This window comes from Centrocercus urophasianus, unplaced genomic scaffold (assembly GCF_019232065.1).
Source record: "Centrocercus urophasianus isolate 14NV4802_14NV808 unplaced genomic scaffold, USGS_Curo_1.0 seq_20, whole genome shotgun sequence".
Classification (NCBI taxonomy): domain Eukaryota; kingdom Metazoa; phylum Chordata; class Aves; order Galliformes; family Phasianidae; genus Centrocercus; species Centrocercus urophasianus.
Window position 1 is genome coordinate 19,408,095 of NW_024884756.1, and position 27,425 is coordinate 19,435,519.

Sequence of the window (27,425 nt, forward strand, 5' to 3'; positions counted from 1 at the left end):
AAACTGAACTGTTGTCTTAAGAACTGTCTGTAGAAGAATGGGAAAAATGGCACCTTTCCTGAAGTTTCGTTATACCTTTATTACAAAGAAGAGATTGTAGCTTCGAGGGCATGTGTCCTGAGGGGATGTTAAGGTGTTAGGATGAGCAGAGGCATCTTTATGTTGTCTTTTGCTTGTTATACAATGTAACTGTTTCATTGGCTACAAACTGTTTATAACAAAGAACAACTAACATGATGCAGAATAGCAGTTGATGTGAAAGATTAAATGGAAGTGGTTATTTTCAGGCTGCTGCTTTCAGTTTGGTAATAGGAGAGGGTAAGCTCTGTAGCATGGAAAGAGCATAGGGGAGACAGGACCAGGAACTTTTCTTCCCATCTCTCTGATCGATCGTTCCAGCTTTGACGCTCCTGAAATTCGGTTCATACTACCATTTTGTTTGATCAGTTGGCACGGTAATTCTGAACTTGCTGCCAAATGTTTATGGACAACTCTTTAGTTACGTCAGGTCTGGGTCTGTTTTTCCTGGAATTCATGATGCAGTTTTGTGTTCTTGCTGATATCAACAAGTTGTACTTGAAATGTAAAATGTGCTCTTATATTTCTTTCCTGCAACAACTTTCGTCTCTTCAGCTTTACTATTGTTATTAGAGTTTAAAGTGAAACTCAGGCTTGAAATGGGATTCAAGCCCAAAGCCTACTAACAGACATGTTACTTCTGGGTTTTGTTTGTTTGTTTTGTTAGGTTTAGTTCTGTTGTTTTTTGCATTTGTTAATTTTGTTTTGGTTTATTCCTAGCCTGCAAGTCCTGGGCAGTCTCCTTCACCGCTTCTCAAGCACTGTGCTTCTGTTCTTGAAACCGTGGTAAAAACTGTGCCAGGTCTTCAACAAGCTGTTTTTTTAATTGCAAAGGTGAAATATTTATCAGGTAATACTTGTATGAATGGCTAGCTATCTACCTCTCTAGTTTCTCTGATTTTGCTCTTCAGCTGTGAAGTATTTCTTGTCCACTGTGTTGCACTTCATAGCTAAGTGAAGAATACCTGCACTACTTCTGTGACTTGCGTGAACGTATTTTAGTTCTATGACCACATTAATGTGATATTTCATCTATTGCTTTCCGAAAGAGGCCAGTTATTAAATGATTTGAAGATGGGACAATGGGAAAAAGTCTTAACTTTAACCTAGTTTTGATTTTTTTGTTCAGAGCTGCAATAAATAAATAAAAAAATAGTAGTCCTTCATGCATTACTTTGTTCATGTAACGCTAATAGTTATTAAAAACTAAATAAAATAATCAAATTAGTAAATAATGAATTAATGTTCTGTTTAACCTGTGTTTCTTATCAGCTACTTTTTCTCTTAACTCTTTTTTGACTTCCTAGGGGATATTGAGGCAGCCCAGACTAATCTTCGTTACTGTCTGGAAAGGGATCCTTCTTATGCAGATGCACACTTACTGATGGCCCAGGTCTATTTGGCTCAGAACAACACTAAACTCTGTTCTCAATCCCTGGAACTCTGCCTGAGCTACAATTTTGAGGTGAGTTGGACAAAAGAAGCAAATTACTTTATTCAGTTAATCATCCAAGGTTTCTTGTATGTTTTTTAATATAGTGGTCTTTAAAATGAGATTTTTTGACTCTTTCATTACAAGCTCTATATCTAAATACTAATGTGAATGTGGTATCTGAATATTTATCAAATAAATAACTAGTTTTTTTTAACTAGTAAGGTTCAAGGGGTAGAACTAATCCATTATTGCAAATACTGAAATTGTGTTAAAATACAAGAGAAGAGATGGCTTTTCCTCCAGTTCTTACGTAACTACTAAAACCAACTAAAACAAAGTTGTATGAACGGAGTTGCTGGTTGCAAAGTTTGCAGTTGACTTTAAAGGCCAATATAGAAGAACTTGAAAAGGATCCAGTGTCTTTGTACTTCTTACACAGATGCACAATTACTAATAAAGGTAACAAAGATGAATGAGGAGTTCAGAAAAGGAAGCTCATGTTTTAGCGTCTTAAATGTTATGAGTTTGAAGATATGCTATGCTGACTTGATTTATTTGTTTACAGCAGAGGAATTTTCTGATTAATACTGGTGAGGGTGCATGTTACAGCATTCCTTAGGTCTGAGTTGGGCTAAGTCTCTTGGCAGTGCGTGGCTGAACAGTGGGACAATTTAACTTCCTTGCAAGTGTTCTCTCATTTTAGTTCCTTCTTCCAAATGATGCAAAAAAGCATAAGGTTAACAAACTATTCAGGAGATAACCAAGGTGCTTGCAACTTTATGCATAACCGTGTTTCCCTTATTTAGATCTTTTCCCGTTAGGTCTGTTTTGAGATGTTTGAGGAAATGGCAGACAGGACTTAAGCTACAAAATAATTCAGTACCATTTTTAATTGGTAGCCTAATGAAACAAATCTACTTAAATTGAAAGATGCAAAAAATCCATTAAACTTCAGTCTAGTTCAAAATCTGTCTCAAAGTTTGGTATAATAAAATAAGTTACTGATTATAAAACAAAAGCTAATTGCTATTTTGCAGACTCCCTGAAAATTAATATTTACATTACCGCAACTTGAATCAACCGTATTTAGAGGTAAACAGGAACTGAGCTCAGTGCTGGGGAAAAAAAAATCTTTCAGGGAGATGGAATGCTATGCAATCTGGAAATTTCTACTTTCTTTGTACGTACGTGTAATATATTTTACATGTATATGTATGTATATACGTATATAAATATTTTTTTTTCCTTTAGGTGAGAGAGCATCCAGTTTATCACTTAATTAAGGCTCAAACCCAGAAGAAGATGGGTGAATTATCAGAAGCTATCAAGACCTTACAGATGGCGAGGAATTTGCCTGGAATGAGAAAACATGCAGCTTCCTCAAAGGCAAAAGGAAAAAGAATTGAAGTTGATACGAGTGACCGTGTGGCTGTCTTTCTAGAACTTGTAGAGGCTCATTGTTTGAATGGAGAACCGGTAAGATCACAAACATACCCCGAAACAATTTCTTCTATCCGTTAACAGAATTGTCTAATCCTCATTAGCCTAGAGTATGAAGCCATCAGTTTTTCTGCCAACAAGATATGTGATGTTTTGAAGATGTGATGTCTGACTTGACATCTGATATGTGAAACTTTACAAGAAAAGATGTGTATTTGCATGTGCTCAACTGACTCAAAATTTTCATGCAAAACTTCAATTTTTGTGGAGCACATACTGTCTCAGGCATATAAATTAATGTTTTGTTGTAAGAATGCTACTAGAAATATTTTTTGATTGTGTCCGTACTTTTGTGTGTTAGTATGCTTACTTTCAACTGAATCTTAATATGTTTTAAGGCATATGCAGTGTCCAAGGATATAATGTACACACAACACTGTAGTTGGACCGTCAGAGGTCATCCTTTTCTAAATAGAACTAGTTAGAGCATGGTGTTGTGCAGTTGATTTTTGATCATTTTCTTGTATACGTGCAATGTAAGTGAAGAGGAAAATAACATTTTAAATGCTTCAGCAAAAGAAATAAATACTGTGGTTTGGTTTTGCTGCTTTTTTTTGTTTTACTTTATTTTTGTATAATGGTCTCAGATTTGCTTATGATGACTCCGTTTTTGTCTGCTCAACAGCAAAAACTGTGTTAATTCTATTGGTTTTATCTGCAGCATGAGGCCACTGTAGTACTGCAAGATGCCATTGATGAATTTTCTGGAACTCCTGAGGAATTAAGGGTCACAATTGCAAATGCAGATCTGGCAATTGCTCAAGGAGATGTTGAACAAGCCTTGACTGTGCTCCGAAATATTACACCTGAACAGCCTTACTTTGTACAAGCTAAGCTGAAGATGGCAGACATCTATCTTCAGTGCAGGAGAGATAAGAAGTTGTATGCTGCCTGCTACAGGTATAAATTTGTGATGTGTACGTGTACTATTTCCCAAGATGTTAAATGGTAGCATCTTGAGCTTCTTTTTTGCTGAAACAAATCAGAAAATTTAATGATGTAACGAACTCAAGCATTCTAACATTTAAAACTGTACCAGGAATTCTTATTTTGGAAAGATTTCAGATTTTTTATTTTAAGAAATAATAATGAACGTCACTAGAGGATAATGTTATCACACCCTACTTGTTTAGATACCAATATTGACATGTTAAATACTGAACGCAGTTCTGTCGTCTGCTTCCAGAGACCTAGTAGAAAAACTGCCAAGTGCTCATACGTTTCTTCTTCTTGGTGATGCATATATGAATATTCAAGAGGTAAGTGCTCGCTAGAAATGAGTAAGTGACTAAGTCATCCTTTGCTTTGGCAAGTTGAGAGAAGGTAGCATGATGACTCTTAATAATAGCTAGTTTGGAAATAAGCTCTTATGGCTGTTAAAAATTAAATAACCAACTATGAATGTAGCTGTTCTAAATTCAGATTAAAAGCTATTTGAAAGCACCTGCTCATAATTCTGGGAGAGAGATTGAAGGAGAGCATTTTTTCTTGAAGGGCATTCAGACAAAAATCTTGAAAAGAAAGAAGTTAGATATGTTTTGGAGTTGTTTTTAAACTTAGAATAATTACAATTTTGTTCCTCTACTGAAAGTTTTGTTTAAAAATCAGAAACTATTGGATTTCAATATACACTCTAGAAAGTTTTTGTTACTTGATGGGCTGGAAATCTTGCTCAGTGTTTGTAGAAGATGCATTGTATTGGGTGAGTGTAGAAATTTGAAATATACACACTTAAATTCGTATTTTTGGGAGAGTTGATTGGGTTAGAGCATGCAACTAATCAGATAAATATTTTGGGAAACTGTAGGTGATAAACAGTTGTCTTCTCCTTAATGAAGAAGTACGAAGCAAAATACAATTTCCTTGTCTGCTCTTACAGAACTGGAGGAAAGAAACTGATTATTTTCCATGACACTGATTTCACATGTACTTTATAGTAACTAGTGAAATGTGCAGTGGTAGAGAAAGTTCAGAGGGAAAGTAATCTGAAGAGAAATCAAACTCCTTTGTTAGCCAGGTTCTTTCTGTATTTTGTTTTAACATGAAAATATGTATTTAAATGGGCTGCACACTTTCAGAATGGTCATTTTTCTCTCAGAAGTCCCGTATTTTGTGAACCAGTACTACTGGCACTTGCTCTTCAAAGTACTACCAGATTTTTAGTTTTCACACACATTTGTTGTCTTTGTCCTTGACTTCTGTGTTTTTATCTTCACTGTTGAAGCCTGATGAAGCCATAGAAGTCTACGAGCAGGCTTTGAAGAAAAACCCAAAAGATCCAGCTTTAGCAAGCAAAATTGGAAAAGCCTTAATCAAAACACATAACTACTCAAAGGTAGTCCGTAAGTTCTTGTTTGGTTTTGTACGTTGAGTAAGAAGTGTTTAATTTTATAGCAGTAAAAAGACTTAATGTCCTGAAAGTAAATTTACTATGTAATATGCAACTGGCCAAAGTGATAGCTGCATATTGGTGGATATAAACCTGATGAATTGTAGTTCTGGTGACTTAGAATTGGTATGTGTTTGGACCTATACTGAAAAAAATAGTTAAGTACTTATCCATTAACATAGTTGTGATACCTCTCATATCCTTAGCACTGTATAGGACAATGCTAGTGAAGGCTTTAGCTTCTTAATATTGGAGAAAAATAAGAAAATATTTGGGGAAAACTTGTGAAGTCTTACATATTTTTAAACTTCTCAGAATGTCTTATAATCGTATTTTTCAGATAGACTTTAGGGAAATTGTTTCTCCTTTTGTATAGTAATACAGAAATTTATAATTCTGATCCAACTGTTTTTTAAAGATTTTAAAACTGATTTTAAAGCTGAATTACACAGCTTTAGCAGTTAATGAGAATGCAGTTTAATTGACAGTGAATCAGCTGAAGATAATAGGTGTTAATATGCATAATCACCAAAATGTGGCACTAATTATTCTGTTTCTTTAATTTGGTTCTAAATCTTGGAAGTCCAAAACTGCAATTAAATGACATCCTATTAATACAGTGATTACTAGAAAATTACTTGGTTACAGAAGGAAGTAGAGAAAGCTCTAAGCAGGATGCCATTAAAAATAGAAGTAGTAAAATTGTCTTCTGTAAATTTTCTTTAATAACCAGATTTTTGTATTTCTTTTAGGCAATCAGTTACTATGAGGCTGCCCTGAAAAGTGGTCAGCAGAATTTTCTTTGCTATGACTTGGCTGAACTTTTAATGAAACTCAAGCAGTATGCAAAGGCAGAAGTAGTACTTCAGCAAGCTTTAGATCACGAGTATGGTATGACTGTCATTAATTTACAGCATAATATGTAATTATTACTATTACTTGTGTGCGGCTGTAGACAATAATCAAAGTCCAGATCAACGTTTATTTTTTTTAACTATATGGCACAGGGAGCTACAAAGCGATAGATGAAAAATACTCAAAAATAGACTTCATTTTTACTGAAATGCTTGCCAGGACTTTTAAACATCGCATCATTTAAATGCAAGTTCAGGTCTCTATATAGGCAAGTTTTTTTGCTCTTCTTTGCTAGCAGAAGTTCTGATCTGAATTGATCACATATAGATGAGTTATTGCTGCTCTTAAGAGAATAGTTCTTCAAGTGCAAGATGCTGCCAGGTGTCCTTCATTGCAAAGAAACCAAAGTTGAGTTGCAGATTTCCTGCTGTGTGTTAGGAATGTGCACTCACATAAAAAGTTAACTTTTTTTTTTCAGTATGTGCGGAGAAATGCTGATCTTCTATTTAACTTGATTCTCTTATTAATAATAATTAAAAAAACAAACAAACATTGGTTTCTCATTTTGTTCTTGACATTTAAAGATCCAGCTAACTTGATAATCTTGCTCAAGGGAGCTTAATCTTTTAGCGTAGAAAGATTAAATTAGCATTAAATAGAGTTTGCTCCATACATGTTAAAATCTTTTCTTCTATCTTACAGTGAACCAACAACTGTGTTTTTTTTTTAATATCTTTGATATAAATGCTCCACAAGAAAAAAAAAAAAAGTATTTCATCAGCTAATTAATTATTTTTCCATTGGGCAAAATATTGAATAGTTCAGTATCTATGTTTAGAAATGCTAAAATAAAAAATCTGAAGATGTCAAAGAGAAATGAAACGTAGGGAGTGTTATGGAGGGAACAATCTTATGTGAGGACTAGAACAAGTTGCAAACTGACTTATCAGTCTATCTAACTGACTTATCTAGTCTATCACAATGACAGCACTTTGAAGACAATTTACTTATATAGTTCAATACATTTATATTAAAAAAAAAAAAATTAAAAGTTTTATGCTATGTAACTGTGCCCAAGACACCACTTTCACAAGAGATTAAAATTAATACAAACAGGAGAGCTTGTAATATGTAAATACTGTCTTATGCATAAGTATTTTTAACCATTACTCAGAATTAGCTTGCTGCTTTTCCAGCAGATACTAAAGCATTTAGTTAAAATAACAACTTGTATTCATGTCTGTCTTACTCAGTCTAGCAAAAGAAAGCTACTTTGAGGTCTGAGTGGAAATTTCACAAAGTAATCCTGTGCTTTTTTTGGTATGCTGACGCTGAATCAATTTGGGTATTTTTCATTGCCTTCAAGGAGGTTTTCTGTAACAAATACAAAGAATGACTGTTTTAGGTGTCTTACTTAAGTGACTCATATTTCTGAAAATGCAAATGAACAGGCAGGTAGTTTGTATTCTTTTCACATCTTTGCCTTCAATCTCACTCTGTATATTATGATGATTACTCCTTCCATTGCCTGCTAACTGCACACAGAGTCAAATTGCATTCCTAAATAAATAGAATCAAGCTGTGAACTTCTCACCTAAGCTGTTGCCTGGAATATGTAGAAAATTTTGACTTCCCAGGATCTATTCTTAAAATAATCATGTTTGTTTATGTATTTCTTATAGTAAATGAACTGTCTTCTCTGATGGAAGATGGACGTTACCAGGTTCTGTTAGCAAAAATTTACAGCAAAATGGAGAAGATTGATGAAGCTATCACTTCATTACTGCAGGTAAAGGGAAGACAAAAAGAAACCCTGTGAAAGCTTGCAACGTTTTTCTTTTTATTCCTCGTTTTGCTTTTATCCTGGTTTCTAATCATAATATTTTTGTGAATAAGAAAAAAGCATATAAGCCACCACTGACTGGTGTGAAATGTTAAGGTAAGTCTAAGCTTTTTTGAGCGCTGTCATCTGAATTCTAAATCAGGATTCTGGGTACCACTGTAAGGCTGCTATCATACTATCTGTTCATTGGTGTGTGGAGCATAGTTTTAGCATAGTTGAAAACAGTGTCTATTACATATCCTTGCTGAGCACTGAGCGCTATTCGTAGAACAAAGAAGGATAGCTTTCAATGACTACATGTCATTTTTTTGTAACCTTGACCATGTTGTTTTTAAATAGCAACAGTAAACTGTTAATTCTGGAGTTTAATGTTACCATTCACTGAGTCTTGAAAGAGCAAATTTGGAAGGTACAGACAACATAATCCATTTAGAAGATGCTTTCTCATCGCAGATCTTGAGTAAGAGGTTGGATCCTTCCCTTCCATTACAGCTCCAGTCTCAGTAGGACTAGCTGCTTGCTCATGGTATTACCTTTTGACAAAAAGTTTTCTTCCCTTTTTCATAGTGACGTTAGGAACTCCCTGTGGGTTTTACTGTTTGTTAGTTCTCCTTCCCTGCTGGGCAAAATGGTAGGACGAAGTGTTTCAGTACAGCTACAACTTGCCAACTTCAGTTGACAGTTCAGCACAGCTCTTCAACTTACTCCTTTCCAAATGAGTGAAGCAGATCTTTTAAGACTCAATTTCAGCTTGAACAGAAGGGAGGAAGTCCTTTATATAGGGATTAAATAAAATTCAAGTTTAAATCAAAGAAAATTGATCAAGTGTAATAAGAATTGGGCACAGCTACTTCTTTGGCTGTCCTTTTGATCTTTTGGGGCATCTGCCTTCAACAGAGGTCTCTGGCTCCATGGTTCTATCTTCTCTTAATCACACTCTAAATGAAGAAGCTTAAAGTAAAATCTGGTAGTTGTTTGCATTTTGGCTGAGTTTTCTATACTTAATATAAGAGTTAAGTACTTAGGCTTTGACTTCTAGCTTTTGAAGTTTTGTTTGTATGCTTAATTTTAGCCTATTTAAAGTCTATGAAGTATAGACCTTACAGTATTAGATTGACATACAGTAGAGAAGCAGGTTGGGATCCCATCTTCTTGAAGTGTTAAATGCTAGGCTGCTTTCCAGCGTGTTTTTAATATGAGTTTTGAACACGGAAGGTAACTCAGGAACTCGGAAAGATGTTAGTGTTTTTGTCTGGCTTTTCTACACTCTTCTTTTTATTAGTTGAAGATTTTACTGTCCACGTACAAACTTGTAAAAATTGTAGCCATGTTGTTGTAAAATGAACTGTATAATATTGCTTCCTTCAAAAAAAAAGTTGGCTGATCCTTTCTTATCCTTTTCTCCATGCTAGGCTCGAGAATTACAAGCCAGAGTGCTTAAACGGGCTCAGACAGAACAGCCAGATGCAGTTCCTGCACAGAAACAGTTAGCAGCTGAAATTTGTGCTGAGATTGCAAAGCATTGTACAGTTCAGCGAAACTATGAAAAAGCAATTAAATTTTACAAAGAAGCACTTGTTCACTGTGAAACTGATAAAAAGGTCGGTTCTCCCTCTGACAACTTTGCATTTGTTTTCCTCTTCTTTTGATACTTAGCAATGCGTTTTTCCAGTTATCCACAGTGTAGAACTGTATTTGAAATTTCTTGTTTTTTCTGTTTTCAGTGATGAAAACCACAAAGGCTCTGTGTACATATTTGTTTTTTTCTGCCTTGAACTTTCTCCTTTTTGTCACTCAAAATAAAAATAGCTGTATATGTCCTCCCAGTTTCAGTCTGTTTACGTAAAAGCCTCATTTGAGTGGGGATCTGTGTTCACTGAGTAGTCTGTTAGTTGCCTATATGATAGGGTTGCTTTTATCCTGGCTTCTAATCATAATATTTTTGTGAATAAGATAAAGTAGGACTGTCATCATGCAACAGTTGAGGATGTGTACCTCAACTGTTACATTATTACATTTACATTCTTTAATGGTACAGTAATAATGGAGGCTGCTCCAGCTTTTCTTGTTGCCCGTCATCTGGAAAGAAATCCCAGCAACTTCAGTCAGTTCAGACAATTTCTGTCTCTGCTGTCTGTGCTCTAATAGTTCTGTCCCTACTTGGTAAGATTCTGGTTTTATTCAAAAAAATGTTGCTATTGCTGAGCAGTGATTATTGTACTGCTTCTTTTTTCCCTTCGCTGCCTCTTTCGGATTTTTTGCTTTAATGTTTGTTCCTTGCTACATGGAATACGTTGATGTCTTAGCCAATCTAAGACCAAATTTCTGGCTTTTAAAAACTTGTTTCCTTCTTACAGTACTGCGGTGGATGTCTGGTTTCATTGATGTTCTTCTCTGATGTGCCACAAGCAGGCAGTTCCCTAACTAGCGTACTGCTTCACAGTCTTCCGCTGTTGTACATACAAAAACTTTCTTCAAATCACAGTTCTCATAATTAAAATTCTCACATATGTGCTAACTCTGTATCTGTTCCATTGCTTGCTCAGTTGCCTTTCTGTTTCAGCATTAGAGTGATTGAGCCCCAAGGATGCATGCTTATGTAAATGTTGGTTTGTTAATATTTGTTCTGTGGTTGTTTCTCGTAAATGAATTCATACAGTCTTAATATGTTAGGCAGGGAAATGCAAGAAAACAAGTTTCTGTTAGAATTTGTTTATACTGTGTAGCTAATCAGTGAATGTTAATGAGATATTTGCTTGTTGGGACTTTGTAACTATTTGCATGTACCTTTTTTTTTTTTTTTTTTCCAAGAGAATTATTCTTGCCAAAATTATTTATTCTTTGGAGCAATACTGTCTGAGCATCTGTCTTCAATTCTGCAATAACCCATTAAAGAAGAAAAATTTTACCTTTTTTGTAGCTGGGGGAATTGAAATCAATTAAATTATTTGATTGAGAGTCTAAAGAAAACAATAGCAAGGTCTGTCTGTAGAGTAGAATTGTACAGCAGAAGATGGAATCTCAGGTAAATACATACAGAACTGAACTATCCTTCCTTAACCATATGCAATTCAAAGATTAAATATTTTACTACACAGGCAATGTTGGAACTGGCACGTTTGTATCTTGCACAAGACGATAGTGACGCCTGTCAGCATCAGTGTTCCTTGTTACTGAGGAATGAGCAAGATAACGAAGCAGCAACGATGGTAATGTACTGGTATACTAATTCTGTATTAGAAGTTTTTTGAAGTTTGTGTGTCTGCAATGTGATGAATTCATAAAATACAACACTTAGAACCGTTTCAGGAATGTGAGCAAATCTATTGCAACAAAATATTGTTTCTGTCTATGGTGGATGCTGATTCAGTGTTAAATTTCTGGCAACCTTACCTTCATTTTATCTCTATACAAAATGTGTGCTTAATATACCACATGTGGAGAAAAAGTGGTAGTTGTACGATTGGCTCATGTGACTTAATTGCACGTTCTATTAACAGTTATCAGATGAGCAGAAAAGAAGTTAATTTACTTTTCCATCACGTTAATACTTCAGCAAGCATTGTAGGAAGCAGGGGGAAAAAAACCCTCTTCCCCCAAAACAAACCAACCAAACAAAACCACCTTCCAGAAGGAAAGAACTGTGTACTTAAGGTGTTTTTACGTCCTTATAGAATCACTGTTAACTGTATTCCTTCTTAACCTTTTTAAGTCAGTGCAACAGATTCTTTCTGTGTGGCTTGTATGCCTATTGGCTTACGAGACAGCTCAAAAGACTGAGCAATTTTTGTTTTAACACTTAAGGAGCAAGATGATTTTAAGATTGGAATAAGTTACATCAGGTAACATCTGGAATTTATCCTAGTATAGTGCAAGACCAGGGGTAATAACATTCCAATTACATTTTGTTAAATCTACTCTTTAGTAATGCCTCTTGGGGGAAAGAAACTGAAATAAGAGCTGGATTTACTTTCTCTGCTGATGTGGGCTATGTGTTTCTTTTTCCTTAACTTTGAGGTAGTTTGCTTTTCTATGTGCTTAATATGCATTTCTGGGAAATAGAAGTATTCAAGTGAAAACAGAACGTCTTTGATTGGTACGTTGTAATGTTTTATTCTCTCTTGCTGTCTATCTTAAGTGAAAAACTGAGAAGTGAATCTGCTTGTTGTTATTCTGTGTGTCTGTATAAGGTGTTTATTCTCCAGAGATTAGTGGGGAAAAAACTCTTTACTTTTTGTCACAAATTCATGCAGCACTTTAAACCTATGTTTTCTGCCCTTAGTTTTACAGAACTTGAGTTAATTTTAAAACACAGTTTATAAGGTTTTGTTTTGTTTTCTCTGAATTGGTCAATGCTGTAGATGATGGCTGACCTTATGTTCAGGAAGCAAGACTATGAACAAGCAGTCTTTCATTTCCAGCAGCTCCTCGAACGCAAGCCAGGTGAATGTTCAGTAGTGGTATTTTTAACTCTTTGGTACTGATGTCTAATGAGAGAGAGGTACAAATAGCTAAAAAATGCTTTGTTATGTGCTAGTTATAATGCAAATAAAACAAAGACCACCACTATCTATAAAAACATAAAGCTATTGTTAGGAAAGATGTGCAAATAACTTATCTCAGATGTAATAATTTACACTGCTGCAATGCAATGTGCATTGTTTAACTTCAGCCAAATACAGTGTTATTTATTTGTAAGCGTAAAGCACTTTTTCTTGTATTTATATAAATGCACAAACACAAGCCTGGAAATTTATTTCTGGGCAAATAAAATTATAGATAATTAAAGGCTATGACCAGACAGAAATGTATTTAAATAATACTTTAATGAATGTCAAGCTTTCTATGAGTCTTTGTGTGAAATGAGCTGTGAGAGTACAACAAATGTTTTTGAGAACTCTTAAAAGTGAGGCACAATTGTACTTACCTTTGTACAGTCTATTTAGGAGTTTTGCAGAGGTATCATTTTGTCTTTTATCTGACATTGTTTATAACATGACTCATATTACACTGTATCATTTTTGTGTGTGAAAAACAATGCAGGGTCTTCATCTCTAAATCTGTTCACAGTGCAAGTGACTAAAATGATGATGTCCTGTTTATTTATTTATTCAGATAACTATGCCACTCTCTCGCGATTAATTGATCTGTTAAGAAGAGCTGGGAAACTAGAAGAAGTCCCAAGTTTTCTTTTAATGGCTGAAAAACATTCTTCCAGAGCAAAGCTTGAACCAGGCTTTCACTACTGCAAGGGGCTGTATCTCTGGTACTTGCAGTTAAAATAAAGTTTATATGATGCAGTGCACGGTTAAATTAATTTTCTTACCTGTTATCATTTGTAGGTGCTACTTATGGTGTGTTAAGTATTCTAGCAGTACTTCGCTTTATTTAGTTAATGGGATTTAAGGAAGGGTTTCTTTGTCTCTTCTGTAATACTTTGCAACGAACTCTTCAGAGCAAAGCTGTTTTATCTCACATGTGGCTTTCATATTTTGTTTAGTAACGAAGGATATTCTTTCTGGTTCAATGATGTAAAGCTTTGAAATTTTAGAATTTCCCAGATTTTTTTTTTTTAATCTGCAAAAGCCTGTTCCTTGCAGTACCACATTTGCTTCTCAGAACTTGTGTTACTGGTGTGTGTAAATATGTGAGCTGTTTTTTAAATGCTTGGGTTTTAGGTACAACTTGGGGCAGCCAATTATACTTGCCCAACTCTGAGTAGTGTAATTATCTGTGTAGGTATACAGGTGAACCAAATGATGCACTCCGCCATTTTAATAAAGCTCGAAAGGACAATGACTGGGGACAGAATGCAGTCTACAACATGATTGAAATTTGTTTGAACCCAGATAATGAAACTATAGGTGGTGAAGTCTTTGAAAATCTGGATGCTGACATAGGGTAAGCAAATGAAGTAAATATTGCTTGGGTTATTCTGTTATCACACTCCTCTACCCCTTAATGATGTTTCTTGATCGTGTAAATTGCTAGAATTTTGGGCTCACCTAATGCTTTGAGTATTCTGCCTACAAGATGAGAAACAATTCTGAACCGAAAAATAAATCATTGTTAAGCAGAAAGTGTAGGAGATTTTATCTGGAATCCTAGCACTTGAAGTTTTGGTTAAAAGATAGGTTATAGACAGATTAGACCTGCCATTGTTACAGGAGAGAATGTAGAATGCCTGTGTAACAGATGCGTGCCTTTATCACATTATTATGGACCCTGTACACACTTGTAATTTATTTGATGTATAAAAACGTAATTTTATATATAAAGGTAAATGTTCAAAGTGTGTTTTTTTTTTTTGTTTTTTTTGTTTTTTTTTTACAAATGGCTTATGGTAACAGTAATTCGACAGAGAAGCAGGAGTCTGTGCAGTTGGCTGTAAGAACAGCAGAAAATCTTCTGAAGGAACTCAAGCCTCAGACCATTCAGGGTCACATTCAGCTGCGAATCATGGAAAATTATTGTCTCATGGCAACCAAGCAGAAATCAAATGTCGAACGAGCACTGAACACTTTCACTGAAATAGTAGTGGCTGAGGTTAGTAACTTGTCTCATTTCCACAGTCTTCTCCCTTACATTTACTAGGACTGTGTAATTAGTCTCGTAGGTCATATTAGGTATTATGTAAACTAATTAGAGTATTTTATGTGAAATGTGCAAAGAAGCTTGCACTGAAATAGCATGTTTAAGAAATCTTGCATTGAGTTGAAAACTTAGACCTCAACTGTATGCTGATGTTGTCTGCTATTGAAGTGTGTATTGGCTTTTGGTTTGAGTTCTTGGGTTTGTTTAAGTTTCAGTTGTTTTTTAACCCTGGAAGGCAGCTAAGCACCACACAGCCACTTACTGACCCACTGTGGCAGGTTGAGGGAGAGATTCAGTAAGATAAAAGCGCAGGAACTCACAAATAAAGTTAGTTCACTAGGTAGAGCAGAAATATCTGTGGATACTTCCTGAGCATGGGTGCAGTTGTCTTGAGCTCAGACCTGTATTCAGTCTCTTAAATATTTAACCTTATGGTTGCTATTGTAAGAATAATTGTTGTACTAGATGAAAAGCACATTTATAAGATTGGATGTTGTGTCTTTAGTTCCTGCAATTTAGCTTTTAATTGAACTTCCTGATGCCTTATTACTTAAAAAAAAATAAAAATTGTTTCTTTAAAGTGAAAAATTGAAAATCACCAAGTAGTTACTATGCTTTTTTCTGCAGAAAGATCACATACCAGCACTTCTGGGAATGGCTACAGCCTACATGATCTTGAAACAGACTCCACGAGCTAGAAATCATTTAAAACGGATTTCAAAAATGAACTGGAATCCCATTGATGCAGAGGAGTTTGAAAAGAGTTGGCTTCTGCTTGCAGACATATATATTCAGTCTTCAAAATATGATACAGCAGGTGAATTATTAAAACGATGCCTTCGGCATAACAAGGTAAGTGATTACATATTATAAATAACCTTTTTATTTTAATTCATGTAAGTGTTTATTTCTCATCTGAAGCATGGAACAGGCATGGCACGGGCACAGATCTTAGCTCTGATGGTGTTTTTTTTTCTTGTTCTGTCCTTTTTTGCTAATCAAATTGTTCTGTCTCTACATTTCACTCTCTTTCATCTGGAACACATCTTGTAATACAGTATATGTTATACAAGATTAGGATACTGCTTATACTCTGCAGATTTGGTTTAGGAAGAAGCTTGATTGTGTTTCTTTTCCTCGATTCATGAATACAAGGAGGTACGGTATATAATTCAGTCTCATTTCTGAAACCTGCCTGAGAGCTTCCCTTTTTCAAACTTATACTCTTCTTATTTCTTTGTTTGAAATTAAGGAATAGGTAGTACAGCAGGTCTTAGTGTACTTGTATTGTGTACATCTGCAGATACGGATCTTGAAACTGAATACATCCTATTTTATTTCTGTAGAAAATGAGCTATAATTTAGTTAAGAAAAAATTCTACCATGAAGGACATTTACTCACTTGTCTGGACAGCCAGTGGAAGTGGCATAATTCATACCATGTCAGAGTAAATATGACTCATTTCTCTAAATATGACACATCTTTAAATAGGTGGTCTGAGCATGGCTGTGCCACAAGTTACACGTTGTTGTAGAAATTCCCCAGCAGGTCAACGAACTTAGACTATGCTAGCCTACCAAATTGCTTCTTTTCTTTTAAAAGGCTTGAAATGCCTTTTGAAGAAAAGTTAGCAATTTAGAAATCTGAAGCTCCTTACCAAAACAGCAGAGTAAATCTGACTTTTCTCTAATCTGTATGTAAAGAAGGCAAGCAGAGGATGTACCATACAAATAGGTGCTGTTTTACATTTTTCCATGTATCCTGCAAGTTGTTATATTTCATTTGATTGAGAAAACACATTATTGAGATTTATTATTTATTCCTTATTGATTTATTATTCTTAGGGTTGTTTTTAGCAATCAGTACTTACTGTTGTGGATATGTATGTACAGTGTAAGTAAACACATTGAGTGAACACTTCAGAAGTCTAGTGTCTTGTAATAAGGTTTTCTTTCAATCTGAAAGCATTAGGTTTGGTTAATAATCTAATAATAATGAGATTTTCAGCACTTTTTGTTAAATTGGAGTTTCTTACCAATTTCTTTTTTTTTTTTTTTTTTTTTTTTTTAAATCACAAATGAGAGAAAGTATATTTTTATTCTGGTCCCAGGAGCATTCCTCTGCTGTTTGTCCCATGTGCTGTGGTTTAAAACCTCTTAATTCTTGCTCTGCCTTTGTAAACAGGGTGCATATATTCATAAAAGTTTAAATTTTTCTACTGAAGTATTTTAACTGTTGTCAACATGATACAATGAGCTGTTTGCAGTAAAGCCATGTGGTAGTTTGGACTTGTGTTTATTTTCACAATTTTTTCTGCTTCGTTTACTAAATTCTTGTATAAATTATTAAATCTTTTCTACTAATTTTTACTGCAGTTAGATTGATGCGTATGTTTGTGTGATAATAATTACAACTGTTATTTTCATCTAGTACTTCTGGGACTTGTTTCTTGGTTCCTTTTAAGTTCCCACTTGGAATTACAGAAAATGAAATATTTAATGTTTGGTGTTCTCTTCAGGATATTTTTGAATGCCTTTTGTTTTAAATGGAAAGCTGTAATGTATAAAATTTTTCAAAATTAAGGCTATGGAAATATTTAGTGAAGAAAAAGTGAGACTATCTGTGGAAGATACAGCAGTTCCTGGCTGGACTTGAAATGCTTTCCATAGGATTATTATTTCAGAAGTATCTGCAGGGCTTCTGGAGGCGCCGAACATTTTTGGAGTAATTGTAGTGTCCTCTGTGATGAACTCTATATTTGACTCGGGATGACTTATGAAGTCATTGCAAGACTCTTTGTAAATGATTTTAAATTAAGACTATCTTGTCATCAAAACTAGTACAAATATCACTTAAGCTTTCTAGTTGTAGAGATTTGAAGTATTTAAGCAATTAATGTTGATACCTAAATAAAGTCTTGTATGAATTATATTTTGCAGTCCTGTTGCAAGGCTTATGAGTACATGGGATACATAATGGAAAAGGAACAAGCGTACAAGGATGCAGCAATAAATTATGAGATGGCTTGGAGATATGGAAACCAATCAAATCCAACCATAGGCATGTTTGTATAATGTGTATATATACGATGCACTACAATAGGAATGAATAACTCTACCCTTTACTGGAAAGACTATATTTCTCTTTCCATAGTGAGAATATTGCTGGTTTTTCTTTACGTTAGAGCCACAGCTGTCTAAGGATCTACTTAAGTCATTTGGAAAGCTCCCATGACAGAACATAGCTGTTCTATGTTAACTAAGAAATTTCAGCTTACTCTTTTTAGTGCAAGGTTAGATCTACAGCTCTTTTGGTTTGCTTTAATATGCTGTCTTGAAATATGGTGTTCAATAATATTTCTATAGTAATACAGCCTCTACTGGCTGTAGTAGAGAACTGTTCATACCTCTTCTGTATCTAGTGTTGGCAGATCACTTAACATTTCATTACTCTGTTTTGATAATCAGACAAATTTGAAGATTTTCTTTTTAATTGTTTAAAGGGCTGTAAATATTTGCTTTAAAATTAATGGCTAACTGAAAACTTGATAGTATTCAATTTGCAGTTTGGATGGTTAATTGAAGCCCAAGGTGGGCTGTTACGTTTGTGGACTATTTAAAGTAGGAAACCCTTTATAAAATTTAGGTTAAAATGTGGTTTCTTACTCAACACTTAGTCTTGTCTCTAGGTCCTGAGGCTGGTGATTTACATAAATTTTATTCCCAGTTTTGGACTATCTAGTGGCCCCTCAGAAATGCATGCTGCTTGTAATCTGTGCTCTCTTTTTTCCCTGGCTTTAGGGAGAGAAGGCCTGTGGTGTCATCTGGAAAACCCATGTTGTTTTTTGTGGGTTTGGTGGTTGTTTTATTTATTTATTTATTAGAAAATTCTGTAGCTGTTACGGTTATGAACTCCCCATGTTTTGTTTCTCTAACTGTAACACTTAAGGCTGCAATGATTTGGTTTGTGATTTTATTCCATGTGACCTGTGGACCAGTGTTTTATTGATTATAGAATCACAGAGTGGTTTGGGTTGGGAAGGACCTTAAAGACCATCCAGTTTCAGTCCCCCTGCCATAGGCAGGGGCACCTCAGTATACCCTGGACTGGGACTTCTCTGTCCAGGCTGATATATTTGAACTATACTTCTTACCTTTCAAAACCTCAGTCTTGATGTGTTCTGCAGGGCCTAACTATTCCTCATGACAGATTTTTATTAGTGGTCTGGTCACTGTGAAACAGAAAAGCATTTTAATTCCTGGGTTCGTTTCTACATCTGTGACTTTTTTTTGTCCTTTAATAATGTAATCATTTATTTCCTTTGTAAAAGAATGATGTATTGTAGATCAGAAACTCTGATGATGAGAAGCTCTGTAGGGTGCTACATTCATTGAAAGAGGACAGCCATTATGTGTTCCCTGGAGGAAAACTTGCTCTCTAGAATGTCTCCTTTTGATTCCAATGCAGCTGTCTATCAGTGTGTAAAGACATTCACATACTACTTAAAGTGTAATTACTTAAATAGTAATTTTTACAGGCTTAGGTAAGGGAGAACCAGAAAACAAATATATTAGCCATAGAAACACATGGTGACCAAATTGAACTTAAATGTGATATTTTACTTATTTAATACAGATATTGAAGCTAACACCTTCCTTTCCCCCCTCTTTTTACTTACAGGATACAAGTTGGCTTTCAATTACCTGAAAGGAAAGAGATATGTTGATGCAATTACTATTTGTCATAAGGTACAATTTGTACTTAGTGCTCTCTCTGCTATAATAACTTTTGTTTTACGTAATGATCCTTCTTTTGTTATATCAGTTATTTTTCTGATATTATGTTTGACTGTGTACAGGATACTTAATTTGCTTTATCCTGAGCTTTCTGTCCATCTGGTAAATAAGAGATGAAGTAGCTGGCTGGCATATGTGAAAACATGTTCAAGTGGCAGTGCCTTCTCTTTCTGTGGTTGCTGCTTGGTAAATTCATATGGAGCTGTAGCTGAAGACAATACTAAAATGCTTGTATTGGAAGAACTGTTAGAAAATACTTCTGCCTGTGTGGTGCAAATATATCTAGATGTCGAATTATAGAGCTACAATTCTAGAGCCAGAGTGGACATAATGATAGAATAAATAATTAAATTTGCTGATTTTGAGGGGAAATTTAAGAGTACTGGAAAGGTTAACTTGAATGGAAGAGGAGGGAATTGCATGCCCTTTGACCCTTGCACTTTTGCCAGTTACGTGGTGGTGGGAAGGGAAAGCAACGTCTAAAATTGATCTTGACCAACTCTGTAGTCTTTCGTTACAGATATTTCTGCATTCTTACAAAGAACTTATCACAGTATTCAAAATTCTAGAATGTGTAAGCTCATCAATGAGGCAATAACCACCCAAGTATTCTTTCCTTTTAGATGCAGAACTTTCTACAGTGGAGGGTTGTTTTTTTTTTTGTCTTTTGACAGGTCCTTGAAGCACATCCAAACTATCCAAAGATCAGGAAGGAAATACTTGACAAGGCCCGTGCATCATTAAGAACATAACTTTTTTTTTTTTAAACTGATTGACTTATTAGTATAAGGTGCCTTCAGAAACTATTGCAGTGACAATGTCAGCACGAATGTATGGTGAATATGATTGATTTGCATTGAATTAGAGGTCTGGATTATTTTCAGGAAAAGTCTGCAGCCCTGGAAGGAATTGTAGCTATTCTGCAGAAAATACTGCTTGCATGTATGGTACAAAAAATATCCAGAAATAAAAAATAACAAAGATAAAGACCAGGAGCATCTCTATAGAATACTGCCCAAGTGCATTTCAGATAAACACACAACTTGGATTCTAGTGACTGACTTACTGGAGGTACATTTTCAATCTATTTTTCAAAGTTACACATGTAGTCCACAATGTACATAGCAAGTATTCTGTACAACTGTGTATTTTTAAGAAAAGTAATAAAATAATTCTAAATACAAATGCATACAGCAGTCTCTTTCCAGATAAATGCTATGTAGGAGGTAGTGCACTCTTCTATTCTGTGTCCCAGCACTGTCAGTATGTTTTAGGGAATATAATGCAGTATTATTTTTGTTCATTTGAAATAGTGCTCAACAGCCTGTCCAAACGAGCGCAGGCATTGTCTTTGTTTATTGTTAAGATGCTAGATCTTGATTTAAGAAATCTGCCTATTCATGATTTCATTTGTTTTTATTTTTACATATGCTGCAAATACACTATTTTTCAAAGATTAAAGAAGTCATATGCATTATTCTTGATGAAACTTTCATTTTTAATGAAATACTAATGTGTAAAGTTAAGATTCTTATATAAATATCCGTTAAATATTTAACAGTTGTACAGATTTTTACATGATATTTTTTCTACTCATGGTGTATTACAGGCTTTCATGGAGATGAATATTTGTCATGTTTAATTTGGAGTGTTTAGTCTTGCGTCTTGCATGTATCATGGTTGTGGATCTGTAAGGGATTGGTGGCATGCTGTGAATGAAAGAACAACTTAACATTGACAACTCAGCATAAAAGGTACATGAAATACTGTTTGAAATTGTGTGTAATCTTCCTTTCTGTAACTGGGTGCAATGTCTTGGGTAACTTACAGCCTTGTTTCCTAAACAGATCGATATGTATCCTGAATGCAGCGATGCTACCTACTGGGGGTTTCTAGATCCTGCATTCAAGGAAGTGCTGAGCTTTTGGTCAGCCAAAATAAAATTAATGGAAACTAACAGGTAACAGGTGTATAGTACTTCTGCAATTTTGGTATGAAAGAGAGTTGACAAAAGACTTGAGTAAGTGGCTGCTTCTTCCACACATAACCTTGAAACTTACAGTGTAGACTTATCCTTTTTATGTTGAGCAAAATAGAGGAATAAAAAGACTTAAGTGGCTGGGGGAAACTGATAGTATGGGAGTAGGATGAGGGACTTGGAAGGATTTGAAGAATGCAGAGGCAGGGAGGAGTTACAAGGGAGCTGGTCTTTGGGGATCAGATTATGAATCCTTAAGCTGCTGGATTTTTTTTTTTTTTCCCCACTGGTAAAGATCAAGTACATAGGGCTTTTCAAGGCAGTTTCTAATAAGAGAGCATTTCTTTATCCACAGCCTTTTCTGTATGAGATTGATGTTTTTCTGCTTGCTCCCTAGCACTGGAATAACTTAGCTCTCGTTTAGAATAAGAATAAATGCTTTTATGCTGGTACATGCAAGTCATTTTCAAAATAGGTAAAACTTATTCATATCTACACCTACTTTATTTTATTATGAGCATAAGATGCATATTACCATCTCATAAAATGGTTCATAAGATGATATGGTACAGAAATTAGTTGATAGAAATTGGTGTTAGACTTGAAGCTTTTCCTTGCTAATTTATAGTGGAGATTTTTGTTGATTTTAGCATGAAAGAAAAGATTTCTGGAATCCTGAGGCTTCTTGAAGACATCTAGCCACTGATGTGCTTTTTTTATGAGTTAAGTCTTTAAAATAAGTGTGCAGTTGAGGAACGTCATTAGATTTCAATTAAAGAAACAGTGGCTATAAGCAATTCTTCAGAGGAAATTTTGCTTTAATAAAATATTCTTAGAAGGAAATGGTCTTTCCATCCCCTTTTGGTTTGTATAAGTCAGTCTAAGTTTTTCTGTCCTTACTATTTTTTTCTTTTTTCAGTGCAGAAGGAATTATATTGTTTCATTTCTCTTTTACTTTAAGCATTAATTCCAGCTTTCCTTCTGCTTCTACAGTTATTTTAAAATTCATGTCCTGGTAGTTTTTTCTCAGTCCCTTAATAAATGGCTTTGAATGGAAGAGAATCCTGGAGGATGAGAGGGAGGATGGAAGGCAATCAGTAATGCTCGTTTCAAAGAGCTGCAGTCTTTAGCATGATGTTGCTTGGCAACCCATCTTCCAGTTTGCCTTTGTTGAATAAAAGAGGAGAGCAAAGCTGTGGTTTCTATTGATTCATTCACTGAAGCTGGGAATCTGGGTATCCTGTAGCTATAGCAACGTGAGCCATAGGTGTCACTTCCTCTACTGTCCTGACCCCGCAGGTACAGAATGTGTGGAGTATCTTCTAGAGGGATAGGTAAACTTCTTTGGGAGTGGGATGATACTCTTTCCTACTTTTTTTTTCTTTTTGTTTTCAGATTTTTACCAATATTAGAAAGATGGTCTAGTAAATATAATTGAGTAAAATAATATAATTCGATGAAACAAATTAGATTCTTATAGGAAAAATAGAAATAATTTACAGTTCCCTTTCTGAGCTAGGTTTGACTATCTTGCATCAATTCTTAAATGCATCTGAAGCAATTTTTAGAAAGGCTCATAAATCAGGAAACTCCAGTTTAACAACCTCAGCCTTTATCTTAATAGTCATTAGAGGAGGAGTGAGCAGCTTTGCAAACACCGCAGTTTAAACAGCGCTTATATTTATCAAAGAACTTGTTGAAAGTTGAAATTGTTCTGTAAGCATTGTCTTGGAACACTTTGGGTAGGCTGCTGGTTCTTAGCAAGTGTGTGATGAACAACTCACCAGTTGGTGTGTTCCCTATGCAATAAGCAGGAAAAAAATTGGAAAATAAAATCCATCAAGAAGTACTTGTCTGCTTGTGGCTGTGCCACTTCTTGCAGTCAGATCACTGCTGTGTCAGCTGTGGCTCTTTACAGCTGTGGCTGATTTTGCTGTGCTTTTACCTCTTGATTAATTTGCGAAGAAATCGACTTTTTTTTACTTATTTTAATAAGGTGTTTTTTTTTTGTTGTTTTTTTTTTTTTCTCCTTCCTCTGCTAAAACTCCTGTTTTGGTGCCTATGTGAGGTGGCATTTGCCAGAAGAGGAGCAGAGTGACTGATCTGGATGTGGATTTGAAGTACTGTTCTTGAAAATAGTAAGCATGCCTCTTCTTGCAGTCTTTACTTGGGAAAGTAACAGATTTAAAAACCTTTACTATCACTCGAACTTTGGAAGGGTTGAGCCTTGCGGCTGCACCAAGCGGAGGTGGCTGCTGTGTGCCAGAGATGGGGTACCTGCTGCAGCTCCAGCCTCAGTTTTCAGAGGTAGAAGGAAGGACTTAACGTGCTCCACCATTTCTAACACGTAACCTGGGGGGAGCTCGGGCCAAAATGGGAGGGAGAAGGCGTTCCCGGCCAGAACCGTTCCCTCGTGCCCAGCTGCTCTCGGCGGGTGGTCGCTGGAGCCGGTGCCACAGCTGTGCCCGCCGCGAGCTTAGCCGAAACGCTGCGGGCCCAAGTTGCTGCACCTGGGCAACTTGGAAGCAGACTTTAACTTGTACAGCCCTTCCTGTTCCTCACAACCCGCGTCCTTTCAGCGAGAAGCGCCGCTCCGTCCGTCCCTGCGCGCAGCGGGCCGTCCCTTCTCTCAAGTTCTGATCTCAGCTCCAGCGTTTTGTGCCGTCTCCCAGCAACGTGCGCGGGCAGCACTCGGCCGCGCGCGGTGCAGCACGGCCGGGATTGGCGAAAGCTCGCAGCGCCGCTCTGCCGCGCTTCCACCGCGATCTGCCCGTTACCGCGCGCAGCGGCTGCCCCGCTATGCGCGGACGTAACGCTCCTCCGGGCGCGGCGTGCGGAAGCGGCTGAAGAGAAGATCCGTGCGCTTCCCGCCGCCGCCTCGCGCACCTGGCCGCCAGGTGAGGCTGAGGGCGGGGCGGCGCGCAGGCGCGGGGCGGCGCGCACCTGGCTGCCGCCGAGCGGAAGGCGCCGCCGCAGCCTCCGTGCGCCGTGGGCGGCCTCCGGCCGGGACGGACACCGCGCTTCCCTCCGCCGGCAGCCGCTCGCCTGGACGGCCCTTCTCCCTCCGAATAGGGTGAGTGACGGGGGCTCGCGGGGCTCCGCTGTCCTCGGGTGGGCGGTTTGGGGGCGGGCGCTCGGCCGGGGCCCGGCGGGAGATCCCTTCCCCGAGAGCCCCCTGAAGCGTACGTGGTCCCCTCGTGTCGCCGGGGGTCGGGCGGGGAGGGGCCCTGAACGGGCCGGGCGTGAGGGACGGGGCCGGGGGGGCTGCCGGCGTTCGGGGCTGCGCGGGCCGGGGCCGGGCGGTGACCGCTGGAGGCGGCGGTGGCGGCCACGGCCCGGGCCCCACAGCGGTGCGGTGACCGCGGGATGTCCCGGCGGGGCGTCGTGCAGCTCCGCGTGCTGCGTTCCATCCTGCCCCGAGCGAGGGCGCGTGCTGGCCGGGCTGCCTCTTCCCAGCGCTCCGTGTTACGCGTGGCTTTCGCTCGTTTTCTCAGTATCCGAGAGCTGGCAATAAAACTTGTGATACAGATAGAAACGAGCGAAGCTGAGGCTATCTTTGTGTGAGCGTGCTTATGCTGCGAAGTCTTTATTAAACGTTTTTGCTGATCAAACAAGAAATACCTTACTGGCAATTTGAGTGTTACACGTTCACCTCAGAGCGTTTCACGCGTTAGCCTTCTGTTTCAAAAATCGTTACATCTTGTGCCCTCGTTCTGCCCGTTGGATCCCGCCCACGGGCAGCGCTGTGCTGCTGGGCTGAGCCCGGCCGCTCTGTGGCTTACTGCGCTGCTTCTAGCAGGGTTTGTCCGCAGGCCCGGTCGCTTTGTCATCTGCTGCCGCCTTCCTGAGGCATCTATAACAGTAAAGTAGAAATTAAGTTGGTTGCGGAGGGTAGGTTGGTTGCTGCTATTTCTGTCATGCCGTGGGGAGCGGCAGAGCAGCCCTCCCTGCCCTGTGGCTGTGTGGCCGTTCAACCTTGCCCTGTTTTTAGGTGGGGCAGCTGGGTACTGTGACTGCTGTCAAAATAGCAGCGTCCTTTGTGGTGCGGCCCTTGGTTACAGACTGCATTGCTCCAGGAAATTCCTCTGTGCTTTGGACAAACGTGTGCTGCTTGTCTGCTCAATGAGCTATACGATGTGCAGGGCTCCCCATTTCTGGCAGTGCAGGGAGTCACGGTCATAGCATGAACTGATGCTCTGTTGCTTGCCAGCACTCTTGAGTTTTTCTGTGTTTATCTTCTGTAAGATTGGAAAGTGCTTCAAGTTTCTGGACTGCGAAATGCTACATTTTGTGAAGTGTAGTCTTGCCCCAGAGTTGTCTGCATTTCCTTAGCTTTGCTACTACTTTGTGCTGTAGGTTATAGTTCTGCTTATAAACAGCGAAACAGTGTCACAGTACTACTTACAGCTACTTAGGAATAACATCCTGTAGTCAAGCCACTACTTTTGTTTGTTACAGAAGTTTGTTCAGCAGTGACATGCAGAACTGGTCAGGTGAGGGCAAGAGCAAAGAGATGGCACCTCAGAGTTTCCTGCAGTTTGAAAGTAACTGACCTAATAAAGCTCAGCGCATTTCAGAATAAACAAAGCAAAAACATGAGGAAACTTTCTTTTTTTCTTTTTTTCTTTTTTTCTTTTTTTCTTTTTTTTTTTTCTTTCCCCTCATTCTTCTGGTTTAAACAAATTTTAAGGCAAATTAGAGTGTAAAACTATGACTTCAGGGCCTGCACTTAATACTTAGATGCTGTTCTTATCTTAGAAACATCACTGCAATTGGGGGGAAAAAAAAATCCCTTGGATATGATCCAGAGATTGTTTTCTGGTGCTTAAATAAAAATCAGACACCAATACTATGAAGTTATAACAGCACTTTACAGCTGCTGTGGTGCTCAGTTGTCATCGTGGCATTTTTAGGAGCAGTTTAGAATGCTTTTAACAACAGCCCAAACCAAACTGGCAAGAAGAAAAGGGAAGCTACAGCGTTGACTAAAATTTAAATTTAACTCAAATTCAGAGCATTGTTGTAGTTCTAAAACTGTAAAAACAAGCTATAAATATTGTTTTAATGTATAGTCACCATGTACTTTTAATTCATCATTTATTGTCATGGAGAACTACCAGAATTAGCCTCTATCTCTGCCCATCCCATACAGTGCTCAGCTGTAGAAAAGCAGTGGTAGTGCTGATACTGAAAGAGTTCTTAGAAGAATACACAGAAGGAAGGAGTTGTAGTGTTATTTTTTTGATCTTAAAGAAATTCCGAAAGAAGACTGCTTACAAGGTTGGAATACAGTTGCGTGTTCTGGACTGCTGCTGCTTCTGCTTGAATTTCTTTCACCCATTGTGTTATCATCACGTTTCTGCTTCTGATTTTTCTGCAGTAATCGCTGGGGTGAATTACTTCAATCAGTGCTAGAATAATCTACGTCCTTAGACTTTCTAAAACTGACACTTGGGAAATGAAGACACTCGGTATTCTTACAACATACTCAGGAGCAGAACAAGATTTCCCCTGACTGATCCTCAAAGAATGCATCCAGAGGAGCAACATCAGGGGTTTGTTGGTCACCAGCTTGTTGGGTACAGCCCTGTCTAGGGGACAACGAGTGGAAATTCTTGGTGGAGCCAGGGGGCAAGTACTTAATGCTGTGAGTGCACAGGCAGGTCCTGACCAGATTCTGCTTCTCCTTTTTAGATGAAGCATTGATCCTTAACTTATACGTGTTTTGTTTTGTGAATCGTTCCTTTATTTAAGTCAAATACTAATAAATCATAAGCAGTAGTACAGGGTACAGTACTTCAGCAGCTCTTTTGCTTTTCCCCATGTTCTGAAGTGCTTTTGCTCTTGATTTTTTATGGAGAGCCCTAATATTCCAAATTCAGCTAGACTTGCATGTTTCACTTCAAATGTGGCATTTTTTAGCCATGACTTCATCATCTGTGTGTGCATGTTCTTC

General features: G+C 37.4%; 2 protein-coding genes across 14 annotated transcripts in view; both read left to right on the top strand.

Moving 5' to 3' along the window:
* Positions 1–21,448, top strand: part of TTC21B (tetratricopeptide repeat domain 21B) — a 31,894-nt gene extending 10,446 nt beyond the window's left edge. Inside the window, exons 12-30 of one of the 3 annotated variants that reach the window (XR_006169482.1) lie at positions 799–928; positions 1,386–1,543; positions 2,765–2,989; positions 3,675–3,913; positions 4,200–4,272; positions 5,238–5,348; positions 6,155–6,293; positions 7,940–8,046; positions 9,513–9,701; positions 11,199–11,309; positions 12,462–12,543; positions 13,216–13,366; positions 13,840–14,001; positions 14,451–14,646; positions 15,322–15,546; positions 17,635–17,755; positions 19,376–19,443; positions 20,376–20,562; positions 21,101–21,448. Coding sequence is in view for 2 of the 3 variants with exons in the window: in XM_042822623.1 (XP_042678557.1) it covers positions 799–928; positions 1,386–1,543; positions 2,765–2,989; positions 3,675–3,913; positions 4,200–4,272; positions 5,238–5,348; positions 6,155–6,293; positions 7,940–8,046; positions 9,513–9,701; positions 11,199–11,309; positions 12,462–12,543; positions 13,216–13,366; positions 13,840–14,001; positions 14,451–14,646; positions 15,322–15,546; positions 17,635–17,755; positions 19,376–19,443; positions 20,376–20,468 (2,580 nt within the window). In the remaining variant the exon portion in view is untranslated. Of the gene's footprint in view, positions 1–798; positions 929–1,385; positions 1,544–2,764; positions 2,990–3,674; positions 3,914–4,199; positions 4,273–5,237; positions 5,349–6,154; positions 6,294–7,939; positions 8,047–9,512; positions 9,702–11,198; positions 11,310–12,461; positions 12,544–13,215; positions 13,367–13,839; positions 14,002–14,450; positions 14,647–15,321; positions 15,547–17,634; positions 17,756–19,375; positions 19,444–20,165; positions 20,681–21,100 lie in introns of those variants that run through there. The other 2 variants (XM_042822623.1, XM_042822625.1) reach the window with 2 other exon arrangements.
* Positions 21,168–27,425, top strand: part of GALNT3 (polypeptide N-acetylgalactosaminyltransferase 3) — a 51,663-nt gene continuing 45,405 nt past the window's right edge. For 8 of the 11 annotated variants that reach the window (XR_006169484.1, XR_006169483.1, XR_006169487.1 and 5 more), the window contains exons 1-2: positions 21,168–21,245; positions 23,538–23,607. The gene's annotated coding sequence lies outside the window, so the exon portion shown is untranslated. Of the gene's footprint in view, positions 21,246–23,537; positions 23,608–24,461; positions 24,543–26,849; positions 27,117–27,425 lie in introns of those variants that run through there. The other 3 variants (XR_006169486.1, XR_006169488.1, XR_006169485.1) reach the window with 3 other exon arrangements.